Source organism: Microcebus murinus, chromosome 3, assembly GCF_040939455.1.
Source record: "Microcebus murinus isolate Inina chromosome 3, M.murinus_Inina_mat1.0, whole genome shotgun sequence".
Classification (NCBI taxonomy): domain Eukaryota; kingdom Metazoa; phylum Chordata; class Mammalia; order Primates; family Cheirogaleidae; genus Microcebus; species Microcebus murinus.
Window position 1 is genome coordinate 93,776,423 of NC_134106.1, and position 15,642 is coordinate 93,792,064.

Sequence of the window (15,642 nt, forward strand, 5' to 3'; positions counted from 1 at the left end):
AGGCTGAGGCAGAAGGATTGCTTGAGCCCAGGAGTTTGAGGTTGCTGTGAGCTAGGCTGACGCCACGGCACTCACTCTAGCCTGGGCAACAAAGTGAGACTCTGTCTCAAAAAAAAAAAAAAAAAAAAAAAAAAGCCACAGTATAAGATGGAAACTAGAGAATATTTCATTCCAAGTGCATTCCGAGTGTCTACAGATTAAAAGAAAAAGACAGATCTTCACTATTAGAAGAGATCAGCACCCCAGCAGTGGGCTACAATTTGCTAACACATGAGAAAAACATTTTTCTGTCCCATTTCAGGGACACAAAAGGGGATGCAGGGGAGATAAACGTTAACTGTTGGGGTCCAGGCTGCCCTAGCAGTCACAAAATGACAGCTATGGTCAGTTCTACCCTGGGCAGATTCACCCAGTGATAGATAAATCCACAAAGCCCTGTTTACACATTTCAATTAAAGCCTTAAGAACCGGGGTCATTTCATGGTATTAATGACAGTTCTGGGGATTCTGACAGCAGTGACATTTTAGAGAAAGAAATGCCAGGGCACACAGCAAAGAGATCAACATTTGATACTGGGCGTTGTTGGCAACATGCGAGTGCTAACAATTCCATTTGTGTTTTCCTTCAGCCATGTGCATTTTTTGGGGATTGCTTATCGTCTCTTTGTCATTGGATCTACCTGGTTTTTGCCTGTTAATAACTTTCTCATCATTGTGAGGTCCACACCAGGGTTATTTAAATACTTGAAACGAGGAACAATTAAACCCTCCGCTGAAACATTAGTCTAGTGGAAGATATAGGGTTACTTCCTCAGTAACATAGTCCGCTGCACAGTCAGGGGAAGATTGTCTCTGCAGAGGCTTCCGGATGTGGTTGTAGTAAACATGGGCCGTGGAGGCAGCTGAGGCAGGACGAGGAGATGGACTTGAAACCTTGAAATGGTGCATTTGGAAGAGCTGACCTTGGAGGAGGGCATTGCCGGGTGTCTGGAAGATGTCAACAACCCCTGCTGCCATTTGGAGACCCTGAGGATGACCTGCACACACTAGCATGCCTGGATGGTTCAAAAAGGCGTGGTATGGGCTGGCGTCGGTGCTTAGCTTCTCCTCCTTCATCCTGATCATCATTGCCCTGGCGGTGCCCCACTGGCTGAGTGGGAAAATCCTTTGCCAGACGGGAGTAGATCTGGTCAATGCCACGGACCTGGAGCTGGTCAAATTCATTGGGGACATTTACTACGGGCTCTTCCGGGGGTGTAAGGTTCGGCAGTGCGGGCTCGGGGGCCGCCAGTCCCAATTCACAAGTGAGTATGTTCGGGGCATAAAGGCTGGTTTAGATCTTTTTTTTTTTTTTAATTTGTAAAGGGTGCTTACGTCTAAATGTGGAATTTGCTGCCTCAAAGTCAGGCATGTCAAAGCCAAGGATTCTTGTTTGGCACCGAAAAGAAACCATTCTTCCTTTCTTTCTCCCTTTTTCTATAGAGGTGTATAGAAACATTAGAAATAGGGATCTGTATATTTTTGTAGTTTACTTCTATTAATAATGACTATTAAAATATTGAATACTTACATGCATCGGGCATTCCACAAATGCTTCATACCGCTTGTCTCTTTTAAGCCTTACAACGAATTTATAAAGAAGGAATGATTAATGTTCCCGTTTTGTAGAAGGAGTACACTGAGGCTTGGAGAGGTTACATAACTTGCCCGAGGTCACCCAGCCAGGAAAGAGCAGAGCCAGACCCCAGACCCAGGCCCCGTGACTTGGATATTTTCAACAACAAAAGGCAGTCGGAGACTGCCTGCAGAAATAACAACCTTCAAGAAGCATGATAACTGCTTCCACATCTATTTCTATAAAAGCCTCGTAGTTTGAGATAAAGCAAAGGGGCACTGGAATCAGACTGCCCAGTTCATAGCCCAACTGTGACATTCCCAGGCGGGGAGACCTCAAGCATGGCCCTAGATTGTCCTCCGTGAACGTGATCAGGCACGGACTTTGGCCCAGGTTGGGTGTCGCTGCTCAGGATGTAAACAGAGAGGTGTGCGCAAACGCCAGTGAGGCAGGAGTCCAAGCCAGGCTTAGGAAGGGTCTTCCAGGAAGGAAAAAACAAAACCAAAAAGGACAATATTCTTCAAACTTTTAAAATCAATTAGACCACTGGTGAGAACGGTGTCCTACAAAACCATAATTAAACACCATGCCAGTGAAAGGGGATAAGGAATTTCATTCATTACTGATTTCTGCATTTCAGAATTGTAGTAGTTTTCAGAAACCTGGCCATGGTAAGACTCTTACTAAATGTGAAAAGACAGAAATTGTCACCATTTATATACATGAAAAATATGTGTATATATTATATATATTCAAGAAAAAAATCTGGGGCATATTTCTTTAAATTGGATCTTGGATATTGGAAAAATAGCTCCATTAAAAACATGGCATATTAACCATTCTTCAAAGGATTTAAAAAAAAAGAAAGAAAAAGAAAACATAGCATAAAAGTTGAAAATACATACATATAAACAAAAAATAAAGATAAAAGCAATGATAAAAGGGAGCCATGACAAATATATGCAGTACTTGAGTCTGAACCAGATCTCTTTGCTATAAAGGATGCCATTGGGACTATAGAGGCTAAAGGAAAACTTCCCCTTTGCTCTCTAAAGGTTCCTGGACAAAGGCAGATTAATAGGAGAAATTGTATACAAATTTATTAGGGTACACAAAAGGGGAAGGGGGGCCAGAGATCCCCACAGAATGATGGCCCCATATCTCAAAGGGGTACAGATGATTAAATACCCTTCTTCTTAGGAAAAAGGGAGATGGGAAAGTATGGATGATTTTAAGGGCATAGTAAATGATTTTTAGGGGAATTCAATGGATTTGAACAACATATTCACAAAGTCTGTTGAGCCGACAGAGCAGACAATGATTTGTGTCAAAATTCTATCCAGGTGTGCTGACAGACTTTAATCTTTCTTCTCGTGATAAGAAAACTTAGGGAAGGGACCAGAGGTCATTGTTTTGTTCTTTGGGGAGTCTGGACTTTAGGCAGATAAGGGAACTTCAGAGAACAACTTCGTCCTGTGCTTTGGGAGAGACAGAGCATTGAGAGACAGGAGGGGGGACAGTCAGAGAGACGTTGAGACCTCTTATTTGGTTCAGCATGTCAAAGCGCCATGCTTTGGGGTATGGGTTTCTGAGACCCAGCAGGACAGTGGTGAAACTTGAATGGGGTGAGAGGATTAAACAGCAGTCCCGTACCATGGTTAGCCTAATGATTAGACCCCCGCCATTCCCAGCTCACAGAAATTTAAACTACCTCTAGTTGGAAGCCAGAAGCAAATGAGCAAATGTGTGCCCACTGGCGGAACTCAGTAAACATTGCTTGCGCTCCTCCCTGTTCCTTCTGAGCACAGCCGGGAAACATCTGCACCCCCCCCCTTCACCTAACCCACAGTCTGGTCTCTGAAACATCTGAACTGCGTGAGATGCATGAAGAATGTTTTATTATTAGCCCAGAGGAGCATAGTATTTGAGAAGGTTTTGTTTCCTGATGCCCCGGGTTGTCCCAAAGGAGGACATATAAACACCCATTCATAGTACCTTGCTTGCAATTCCCTTTGAAATCTTTTCCTAGGAGCCTGGGGCCAGGTTCCTCAGGTGTTTGGCAGACTTGACACTGCAGCTTGGGGACATTGCCTGCATCTGAGGTTGTCCAGTTCCAAGCTAGTCTCCTGTAGAATAACCGCCTTTAATTCCAGCACAGTTGACCTCAAGGCAGTTATGGGGTATGTCACAGCCTCCCACCCCCAACTCGGTCAGTGTTTACCTACTTCTGCCACTTACTGTTGATCTGAAGAAAAAAAAAATCCCTGCTTTTGGGGAATGTGCAGATCAGCAGAGATGGGGACGGGAGAGCACTTTGTAAACTGTGGAGTAGGGAGTTTTTATTGGGTCTCATTTACTAACAGCCTGTTGCCTCATCCCAGAGCTCTCCCAGAGAGTCACCCAAGGGAATCAGTTCCCACACCGGTCATGGAGAAAGCCAAAGAACTATTCATCACAGACAATTGATTAAGGTTCTTTTTCGTACTGAGACCTTGTGAAATAAAAAGAAGTCAACCTGGCTGTTTGGGTGGCCGGAGAAAGACAGAGGCGAACATTAATTTAGCGATGTCCACACATTCACATTCAACTGTCCTATTCAGTATTTACAGGCCGGGTATTATTAGGAAAACAGGTATGAACAAAACAGACCAGTGCCTGCCCTGGAGAAGCTCACTATCTGGTAAGAGAAGCGGGTAAACGTGTACTAGGCACAGGACACGTTACTATCTGAAGCCACCTCTCATAGTTCATTTCCTTCAGTTTTTACTATGATAGGGGAGAAATGTTATTATGCCCATTTTGCTGATGAGGAAATTGGGCAACAGAGATATAAATACCTAAAAGAATTTCTGTAAAAGCACCTAACATAGTAGGTTGCTTTGCAGTATTTTGCTCTGATTCCCTCCCTACTTCCTACCCCAAGTATCCCTCCAATTGCCAGGACCTGGCTTGGACTTCAAATGTCCCGCTTTTCTTATTGTCCTTGCTGGGGCAAAAGGAACTGCCAGGCTTGTCTGGGATCCGGAGCAAGCAAATTACCTAATGGTTTTAGATGCTGATAGAATGATCAATCAATTCTGATATTCAAGTAAGGTAGCTCTGATGCACACAAAATAAGAATATTTATTTAAAATCAAAATAAGGCCTCTTGGCCGGGTGCAGTGGCTCACACCTGTAATCCTAGCACTCTGGGAGGCCAAGGCGGGTGGATCGCTTAAGGTCAGGAGTTCGAGACCAGCCTGAGCAAGAGCAAGACCCCCATCTCTACTATAAATAGAAATAAATTAATTGGCTAACTAAAAATATATATATGAAAAAAATTAGCCGGGCATGGTGGTGCATGTCTGTAGGCCCAGCTACTCGGGGGGCTGAGGCAGAAGGATTACTTGAGCCCAGGAGTTTGAGGGTGCTGTGAGCTAAGCTGACGCACCACAGAACTCTAGCCTGGGAAACAGAAGTGAGACTTTGTCTCAAAAAAAAAAAATAAAATAAGACCTCTAGAATTCAAGTGACACTACAATTAGAATTTTAAACCTCTGCTTATCCAAATTTTCTGATTCTTCTACTATAAGCCCCATAACAGAGAAGTTAAGCCAACACTTTCTGCTTGTAGGACCTTGGCTAAACTATTTCACTCCTCTGAGCCTCAGTTTTCTCCACAGTAAGAGTGAGAGAGAGTGTCCATGAGCAGGAAGAGAAGGAGTCCATGCAAGTGCCCGGCACAGAGTCTGCACCCGGTATAGGCAACTGTTGTCATTTATCATCATGGATCCTGTGCTTCTGTGGTTATGGATTTTAAGCTGGAAACTTAAATTTCATTCTTAAGTCAGAAACATCTAAAACTCTTGCAAACTGGGTACAAATATGAAAGGTGAGTGAGCTTCAGCTTTCCTGGGACAGCATTGTGGGACAGGACCAAATGCAGAGCCACCTCTCAAAAAGTAAATGGGGCTGTGCACAGTGGCTCACACCTAAATCTCAGTGCCTTGGGAGGATGAGGCAGGAGGATTGCTTGAGGTCAGGAGTTTGAGACCAACGTGGGCAACATAGCAAGACCCCATCTCAGAGGCCAGGCATGGTGGCTTACGCCTGTAATCCTAGCACTCTGAGAGGCCAAGGTGGGCGGATTGTTTGAGCTCAGAAGTTTGAGACCAGCCTGAGCAAGAGCATGACCCAGTTTCTACCAAAAATAGAAAAAATTAGCCAGGCATGGTGGTGCATGCCTATAGTCCCAGCTACTCGGGAGGCTGAGGCAGAAGGATTGCTTGAGCCCAGGAGTTTGAGGTTGCTGTGAGCTAGGCTGACAGCATGGCACTCTAGCTGGGGCAACAGAGTAAGCCTCTGTCTCAAAAAAAAAAAAAGACCCCATCTCTACAAAAAATAAAAATTACCCAGTCATGGTGGCACACACCTGTGGTCCCAGCTGGGGAGGATGGGGCAGAAGGATCACTTGAGCCCAGAAATTTGAGGCCACACTGAGCTATGGTCAAGCCACTACCCTCCAGCCTGGGTGACAGAGCAAGACCCCAGAGTTCCTAAGAAAAGATTCAAGTTTCCAAATAGTAACATATATGAAAATTAATAAGATCTCAACTGGGAGATCCTAAGTCCTGGGCTATGGCACATGAATGTGGGGGTTGAATGAAATTTATCCTTTACCAATAAAGATTTTTTTTAATACAGTTAATTCAATTCCCACTGTGGAAGTTGAGGACTGGGCATTCTTTACCACCTTCTCTATATCACTCTACATGTCCAAAATTCCCTCTTTCCCATCATCCTAATATGGTTATTTCTCCATTTTTTTTATTAAATCAAATCTGGATACCGGTTCATATCATTATGTGGGTATGATTATTTCTTTTTAATAGCTGAATCATGTGCATTATTGATACCTTAATTTATTAAACCAATCTCCTATTGATTCACATGTTGGTTTTTCTCCAACCTTTTGTTATTGTAATGAATATCCAATGTTTGATCCAAGCTTTGAGCATACATGGGAGTGCTTATGGAAAATAAATTCCCAGAAGTAAGTTTGCTTTGATAGATGTTGCCAAATTGCCCTCTAACAAGGTTGCATGAATTAATATCCCTCCAAAATTAGAGAGTGCCTCCCCCGACACTAGCGTCAACACGGTGTATTAGCAAACGCTTTGATCTCTGCCAATCACATAAGTGGCTGTTTTCTATTTTAAGGGTTTAGTGAGCATTACTATGCTAGTCATGTGCTCTAAGGATTGCATGGCCAAGAAAGGGGATAATGAAACAATTTTAAAAATGGGGCATATGCTACCGTGTCTGGAATAAAAAGGGGCTGTGGGTTTGAAAAGAGAAAAAAAAATCTAAAGGACATTGAGATGGGAAGGAAGCACAGGAAAGGAAGACAAACACCCTAGAAAGGAGCTTGTCTTCCAGGGTAAAGTTTCCAATGCCGATGAGATAACCATAGGGAGATAAAAAATAAATGGAAATACAGAACTGGAAAGAAAGTTAGATTGGAACTAAAGACGTAAATGTGGAGTGCTTGGAAACTTGTGAGTGCAAAGGACACTTTACAGGACGAGGGACAAATACTGTAGCTGTCAGGGTGGGGAGATTCAGGGGAAAGAGAGAGGCAGGTGAGCCAGGAAAGGAAGCAGAGGGGAGAGGAGTTGGAGGAGGGAGAGGAGAACCAGAAAAGCTTTGAGATCCGCTCCTGAGGGGAGACACCTGAGGGCTGGTCGGTGGTATCAGGTGACAAGTGAGGAGGTCCGATGTCCAAGAGATGGACCCAGATTCCACCAGGAGGTATTCTGCACAAACCTTAGAATGGCTGCAGAGGAATAGCTATGCTCAGGGGTTCTTTAGCTTTCATAATTTTAAATTCTTCGCTTACAGCTACTAAAAATAGTGACTAAGCTACTAAAAATAGTGACTCAAAACTCTTTATACCATATAGTATATAGGACTGCAGTGCCATATAGAGTCTAGGGTTGCCTTGCCCAAACACAAGGGATTTAATTTCTCCAAGCCCGTGGGTAAAGGGAGCTGATAAAATCTACCTCATATCTTGAATAAGGTCATAGGTGTAAGATGCTTAGCCCATGACTGTGCTCAGTAAATGTCGATTATCCTCGATTCATACGCAGCTATTACTCTCTCCATTGTACTGATGGAGAAACTGAGGCTTGTGAAGTCACATGACTTTCCCAAGTCAGAGAGTCAAAATATTAACAGCAATAAGCACAGCCGCCATTCCTGAGAACTGACTCTTTCCCAGGCAGAACTGACTCTTTTCCCGGCAGTATTTGAAGGACTCTCTTATATAATCATTTCATCTCCACAGCTTAGTACTGGTCCACAGAGACAACAAAGACAAATTAATATTTCCCTAACTTACTCTGCCACATTCATACGGCAAATTAATATTTTCACGAAGTCTTGTGCAACATGAGAACGACGTGTCCTTCATACATGGGGGTGACACGTCTGCCATGCTGAGTCACCATCTGGGGCTTGTGTATATCAGATCACATCAGATCCCAGAGCTGCAGGGTCGATGCAACTTAAATTGACAACTGGGGCACATTTTGATTTTGTGTCCAGAGAGGACTGTTGGTCAAGTGACAAGTGGCAACTCTGGGGGCTGTGAGTCCAGCGCAGGAAGCCTCCCGCCGTGTGAAAACCCAACACGTGCTGCCTGTCCTCATCCGAGTCGATCAGAGCCTTCCTGGTGAGCAAGCTCGGGCTTTGTGACAGCCATCCAAGCTCTGACATGGAAATAACGGCTGTGTCTTCTCTCCCCAGTCTTCCCACACCTGGTGAGGGAGCTCAACGCAGGCCTTCACGTGACCATCCTGCTGCTCCTGTTCTTGGCCTTGGCCCTGGCCCTGGTCAGCACGGGCTTTGCCATTCTCAACATGGTCCAGGTCCCATATCGGGCAGTCAACGGCCCTGGGGGCATCTGCCTGTGGAATATCCTCGCAGGTAAGACGTCCCCTCTGGAGAGAAGCTCGTGGCCACACCCTCACCAAGTGGTTGGGCAGAAGGTGCGAAGGAACTAAAATGCCCCCCTCAGCCTTGACTTCCCTGGGTCTTCTCCATGGTCATGAAGGTCTTCTTTACTAGAAGTTGCAGAGTCTGTAAAGAACCATACTCTTAAAGCACATTTGTGACTGAGGATTTGGAGCCACCAAGAGAGGTCAGGGACAGGTGGGAGGTGTGAGCGGGAGAGGGTCTGTGAAAGGCTGCTGGGTCCGGGCTCCAAGTTGAGGGGGAAATGAGTGCCACCTAGTGGCCAATGTCTTTGGAGTCCCCAGGCACCTGGATGCAGACAGGGCTCATTGGCTAATGGAGCTCTCCCTCCTCTCACCTTTCCAAACACCTTCACTTCTACTAGATGCTACTGATGGAGCACCCACGGAGGGCTCGGCACGGACCTGGGGATATTGCATGCCTTACTTCATTTAAACCTCACCGCCTCCCTATAAGGAGGTATTATTAGACCCAAGTTTATAGACAAAGAGCCTGAGGCTCAGAGAAGTTAAAAGGGCACACAGCAATGAGTAGCAAAGGTGGCATTCCAACCCAAGTCTAATTAATTCTAAGCCCTTCGTCTTTTCCTTGATCCATGGTCTCATTTATGCCAATCGTGACCTATTTTCCAAGCCAAAAACTAAGACCAAAAAATGTGTGTGTTGATCTGAGAGTATATTGACATATGGAGATTAATTTGCATTTAATTGTACACTAATCATCTGTAATGAAAGTAACAAAATCCCATGAAATGAGGGCTCTCTCAGAAAAGCCAGGTTAAATGGTCAAGGTGCCATTTGAAATAATCCCTCATGACATTTACTTTATACATGGTTACCATAAAGTATAAAAGCAGGTAATGTTATTTTATCATGTATTATAACGTAATATCAAGACATCAATTATTATGAATTCGCCTTTGTTTGTAGATAGTGACCACGCTGTAGAATTATTTATATACATGGCTCACCACTGTCTGGCCCACAGGTGTCTTGTTTACCTCTGCAGGAAACCTCACAGTGGCTGGCATGTAAAAAGTGCTCAATCCTGCTTATTAAATAAATGCTTATCTCTGTCGATTTCCTTCCTCAGAGAGATAATAATCTCAAACTCTAATAATGGGAGTGTTAAAAACAGGCAAAACTTTTTTTTATCCTTTTTGACAAAATTTTAGTGCCAAATGGTATAAAAATATGAATATCCTTCAATTGAACAATTCCACATATGGATTTATGCTAAGGAAATAACTGGACAAGAGCACAAGATGTATATAAAATGATATTCACTGTAGCACTTTACAATATCAAAAAAATAGGGCCGGGCGCAGTGGCTCACGCCTGTAATCCTAGCACTCTGGGAGGCCGAGGCGGGCGGATTGCTCGAGGTTGGGAGTTCGAAACCATCCTGAGCGAGACCCCGTCTCTACTAAAAATAGAAAGAAATTAATTGACCAACTAAAAATATATATACAAAAAATTAGCCGGGCATGGTGGCGCATACCTGTAGTCCCAGCTACTTGGGAGGCTGAGGCAGGAGGATCGCTTGAGCCCAGGAGTTTGAGGTTGCTGTGAGCTAGGCTGACACCACGGCACTCACTCTAGCCAGGGCAACAAAAAGTGAGACTCTGTCTCAAAAAAAAAAAAAAAAAAAATAGAAGTCACCTAGACATCCAGAAGTAAGGCCACAGTTAAGTCAATTATAGTGCGTAGCCAGAGTAAAATATTATGCCCCTATTGAAGTCATGCTAGACAACAGACAGACAACAGACTATTTAACAATATAGGAAAATGATCAAGTGAGGGAAAAATAATCTAATTTAAGATAAAAGTAAGACCACTATAATGCTCATTTTACTAAACAAAAAGAAATGTGAAGAAATATACTAAAATGATCAAACCTGGCTTTTAGGATAAAAGTAAATTTGCATTTTCATGTATATGATTTTCTCTGGTGTCCAAAAAAAGCAAAGCATAACAAATGTGGCTTTTTTAATATTAATTAAAATCCAAGCAGGGATGAGAGAGAGCACGCACACACTTGAGCAAACCCTACCCACCATCAAGTTAAAAGTTTTAAGCAACAGATAGGAGAGTAAATGAAGTCTGGAATTCTTCCAGTTTTCCACTCTCTGCTTTCCCTTCCTTCTTCTATGGCCTTCCTTCTCTTATGTCCTCTTCTTATCCTTGAACATGGAAAGAGGATAATTAAAGAGGACAGCCACACTGGTCGAATGCGGTGGCTCACGCCTGTAATCCTAGCGCTCTGGGAAGCTGAGGCGGGCAGATTGCTCAAGGTCAGGAGTTCGAAACCAGCCTGAGCAAGAGCAAGACCCCGTCTCTACTATAAATAGAAAGAAATTAATTGGCCAACTAATATACATACAAAAAATTAGCTGGGCATGGTGGTGCGTGCCTGTAGTCTCAGCTACTCAGGAGGCGAGGCAGCAGGATTGCTTGAGCCCAGGAGTTTGAGGTTGCTGTGAGCTAGGCTGATGTCACGGCACTCACTCTAGCCTGGGCAACAAAGGGAGACTCTATCTCAAAAAAAAAAAAGAAGAGGACAGCCACAGTCTAGCCCTAGGGTGAAACCCCAAGCAGCACAATATGGTTTTCTTTCATCTTGCCACAAAAAGCCCTCATGATCGACCGAGAAATCCCAAGATACTTACAGATCATACTTCTCCAAATGTGGATCCCCTAGGAAGGATGGTAGTGGGTAAGGGGGAAAAAATGCAGGGATTGGGATTCAAGGCCAATGTGGTATAAAACTTATTCTCTTTTCCCCCTCAACCCTGTCTTTCCGCCTTACACTGTGTGGGTTATACGCTGCTTTTAAAGGCAAATTAAAATTTATGCCGCCCTCGTAATTTTTTAAACTCAAAATGAGTTTGTCACACGTGGCCCAGAAAATGCTAACTCATGTGGAGTCGTCACAGCTGCAAAAAAGGAGCCATGAATGAGGGTGACCTTTCTGGGTTTCAGGTGGAGTCGTGGCGTTGGCCATCGCCAGCTTCATGGCCGCGGTGAAGTTTCACGACCTGACCGAACAGATCGCCAACTTCCAGGAGAGGCTCTTTCGGTTTGTCGTGGTGGAAGAACAGTACGAGGAGTCATTCTGGATCTGCGTGGCCAGCGCTTCTGCCCATGCGGCAAACTTGGTGGTGGTGGCCATCAGTCAAATTCCCCTCCCTGAGATCAAGACCAAAATCGAAGAGGCCACGGTCACAGCCGAGGATATCTTGTATTAATGGCCTTCTCCTGCTCACACGCTTTCCTAAATCAGTCCTGTAGTGTGAATGGAGGCATCGTTGTTTTTTTTTTGCAGCCTTCCCACTCCATAATTACTCTGTTCTTGGCAGAAAGAAGAGTGTGGAAGGACCAAGGCTGGTGCCTGGACCAGAAAAGGAAAACCTCCCCCAGTCCCCTGCATCCCTGCACTTCTCTCTCATGACCTTGGAGTTTGAGTTGGAGACTCTGCCACCTGCCAGCTGCATGTGACATTAGACAGTTCACCTAAATGTGTACTTCTTAGTTTCCTCATCTGTAAAATGGGCATAATAAACTTGTAGTGACGTTTGAACAGACGACAATGTTGCCAGCCTTTGTATACTGCAGAGCACTCAACAAATATAAGGTCTACACAAATATAAAGTCCAATAAATGTCTATAGACTCCTGGTCTATTCCAAACAATATTGGGGGAGATACAAAGAAGTATATGGTAATGTCTCTGCTATCCAGAAGACCTAATCTTTCCACATGACACAAGAATGGGACAGCAACAATAACACTAAGAATGAGAATGAATACCATTTTTTGTGTGGTTTTTTTTGAGTGGTTATTATCTGCTGGATACTGTTGTAATAATTTTGCATATAACTCATTAGGTCCTCCCTGCAAACTCAGGTGTTAGGTACTACTTTAGCCCCATTTTACAGATGAAGAACCTTAGGCATAGAGTGGTTGGGTAACTTACTGATATCAGGAATTAAATCTACTATGTTTCCTCAAAAATAAGACAGGGTCTTATATTTATTTTTCCTCCAGAAGACACCCTAGGGCTTATTTTCAGGGGATGTGTTATTTTTTTAAGTACGGTACGACAACCTACATTTATTCAAATATAGTTAAGTCGTCTTCTTCTGGAACATCATCATAACTCTCCAAACCCCGAATTCCATCCTGAATTTCTTGCAGCTCTATTTCCTTTAGAACCATTGGCCCCAATCTCTCATGTCAAGCAATAGAGCTCTCATGGGGCAGGTGAGAAGGGCTGCTCATCTTCTTTACCGCTCCTCCACGAAATGCATGGGTTGTGCAGATGCGCTGCGTAGCCACACCCATCACTAGGTCTTATTTTGGGGGTAGGGCTTATATTGCGCAAATGCTTAGAAATGCTGCTAGGGCTTATTTTATGGGTAGGTCTTATTTTCAGAGAAACACAGTACAATGTCTGGAACCAGAGTCTCTACTTTTAACCACTTTGCTAATCTGTTGTTTGACGTACAAGCAATTGCAATGCAATGTGATAAGAGCTATAATAGTATAGGCATAAAAGATGAAAGAAAGAATTAAATATTCAGATTGGAATGTTGTATTAAAGAAAGTATCACAGAGTTAGCATTTGATCTGAGCTTTGAAAGATGAGTAGACTATTTCCAGTGGTAAAGGAAGCAAGGTTGGAGAAGGGCATTCGAGGATGAGTCAGGGAGGAGGGGAGACAAAGGGCATGAAATTACAAGGCTTAGAAGTATGTGAATACCCAGCAAGATGGGAATGTTGCTCTCATCGGCCTGCTGGAGAAACCCAGCTGTTTGTGTCGGTTTTTCTTAAGCACTGCAATAGTTAATTTTTTATGTGTCAACTTGGCTAGGCCATAATACCCAAACAATTGGTCAAACATTATTCTAGATGCTTTTATGAAGACTTTTGGGGTGAGATTAACAGTTAAATTTATAGATTTTGAGTAGAACAGATCAGCCCCATAATATGGTTGGGCCTTATCCAATCAGTTGAAGGCCTTAAAAGAAAAAGACTGACTTCCCCTAAGGAAAAGGAAATTCTGCCAGCAGACCACATTTGGACTGGAAATGGAACTCTTCCCTGGGTTTCCAGCCTGCCTGCCTACCCTGCAGATTTTGGACTTGCCAGCCTCCGCAATTATGAGAGCCAATTCCTAAAATATTAATCTCTCTATATGTGTGTGCATGTGCACACATGAACACACACAGACACACACATCCTGTTGGCTCTTTTCCTCTGGAGAACCCTGACTAACACAGGTACACAACCCTATTAACTCATTTTCCCATAATGCTAGCTGGGATCAATCTTTTCCCAGGTCTCTTACCTTCATGCCAAACAAAAGCTATCTAATCCCCCAAATTAGCTCCATCTAAATGACACTTGATTTGGTGACCAGGAAGCAGGAAGTGATCACTGTATCTCTCTCTTCTAAATGCTTATGATTCCCTGCTGAGTCTGTCTGTCCCTTCTAGCCCCTATTCTTATCCCAAGCATAGCATCCGTACTATTCAGTGAACTGATGTCACTCATTAAAGATGCAGGTGGCACATGGCTAGACGAGACAGTTAATGTGATAGGAGATGGATCCATAAGATAGTGGCAGTCTGCCATGCTGTCTTAAAAACAAGAGGAAGTGTCAATATCATATCAAGTTTGAACACAACATCCTGGTGATGGGTTCTTAGAAAAATGAACATAAATACAGAAGAATCTGTCAACAGTTTATATGATAACTATCTGAGGATCTTGGCACATTTATTCATTCAACAAGTATTGATACTGATCTGGTGCTGGGAGTAGAGCAGTGAACAAACAGACAAAAATTCCTGCCCTCCAAGGATTTCATTCTCTGAGCAGCTGGGAGTGATTCATACTGAGACAGCTTGTGATGTAGCTATGCAAAGTTAGCACGGCCTTGGCCTATGACCTGCTCACTGGCTTCAGGCATGTGCAGACTGACATGTAAAGAAGGGGACAGAATGAATTCAGTTTTGCCTCTAAGAATAGAATTACGGTTGACCTTGATAAAGATGGATGTGTTCTAAGGAATCAAAGGGCAGGCTTTTCTACATGTGTGCAAAAGTCCATAGATTTCAAAAGAGTTTCAGAAGCATGCATAACACATTAAAAGTTTTTTTTTAAGTTCTGGTTTGTTTGTTTGTTTGTTTGTTTTGAGTCAAAGTCTTGCTCTGTTATCCAAGCTAGAGTGCCATGGCATCAGCTTACCTCACAGCAACCCCAAACTCCTGGGTTCAAGTGATTCTCCTGCCTCAGCCTCCTGAGTAGCTGGGACTACAGTCTCAGGCCACCACACCCGGATAATTTTTCTATCTTTAGTAGAGATGAGGTCTCACTCCTGTTCAGGCTAGTCTCCAACTTCTGACCTCAAATGATCCTCCTTCCTCGGCCTCCCAGAGTGCTGGGATTACAGGTGTGAGCCACCGCTGGTATAATACCTTAAAAGTTTGAAACCGTAGGAGTAGGAATCGAACCGTAGAGAACGAATTGAATTAGAGGACACCGAGCTGGTGACTGATTTGATTGCTTGTTTCGTGAAGGGGAGGAATCTCCTACACTGGGTCACGGAAGTCTTCTCTCGGTGTTGATTGTTGTTGTTGAGTGCAGTTTGATAGCAGAGCAAAGACACACTTTGGGTTTTTTCCTCTCAGAGGCTGCCATTTTTTGTTTTTGTTTTTATTTTTGCTTTTTGAGACAAAGTCTCACCCTGTCTTCTAGGCTGGAGCACAGTGGCATCATCAGAGCTCATTGTAACTTCAAACTCCTGGGCTCAAGCGATCCTCCTGCCTCAGCCTCCCAAGTAGCTGGGACTATAGACACAGCAACACATTTGGATAAATTTTTAATTTTTTGTTTTTGAGAGATATGGTCTTTCTATTTTGCTCAGGCTGGTGTAGAACTCCTGACCTCAATTGATCCTCCCATCTCAGCCTCCCAAAAAGCTAGGCTTACAGGTGTGAGCCACCAC

At 43.7% G+C, this 15,642-nt stretch overlaps 1 protein-coding gene across 1 annotated transcript; it reads left to right on the forward strand.

Moving 5' to 3' along the window:
- The first annotated feature begins 882 nt into the window (after positions 1-882).
- On the forward strand, positions 883-12,323 carry CLRN2 (clarin 2). The gene is made up of 3 exons (XM_012737533.2): positions 883-1,304; positions 8,405-8,584; positions 11,614-12,323. Exons 1-3 carry the CDS (start codon positions 1,052-1,054, stop codon positions 11,877-11,879), a joined length of 699 nt encoding a protein of 232 aa, XP_012592987.1. The 5' UTR covers positions 883-1,051; the 3' UTR covers positions 11,880-12,323.
- Positions 12,324-15,642: the final 3,319 nt, after the last annotated feature.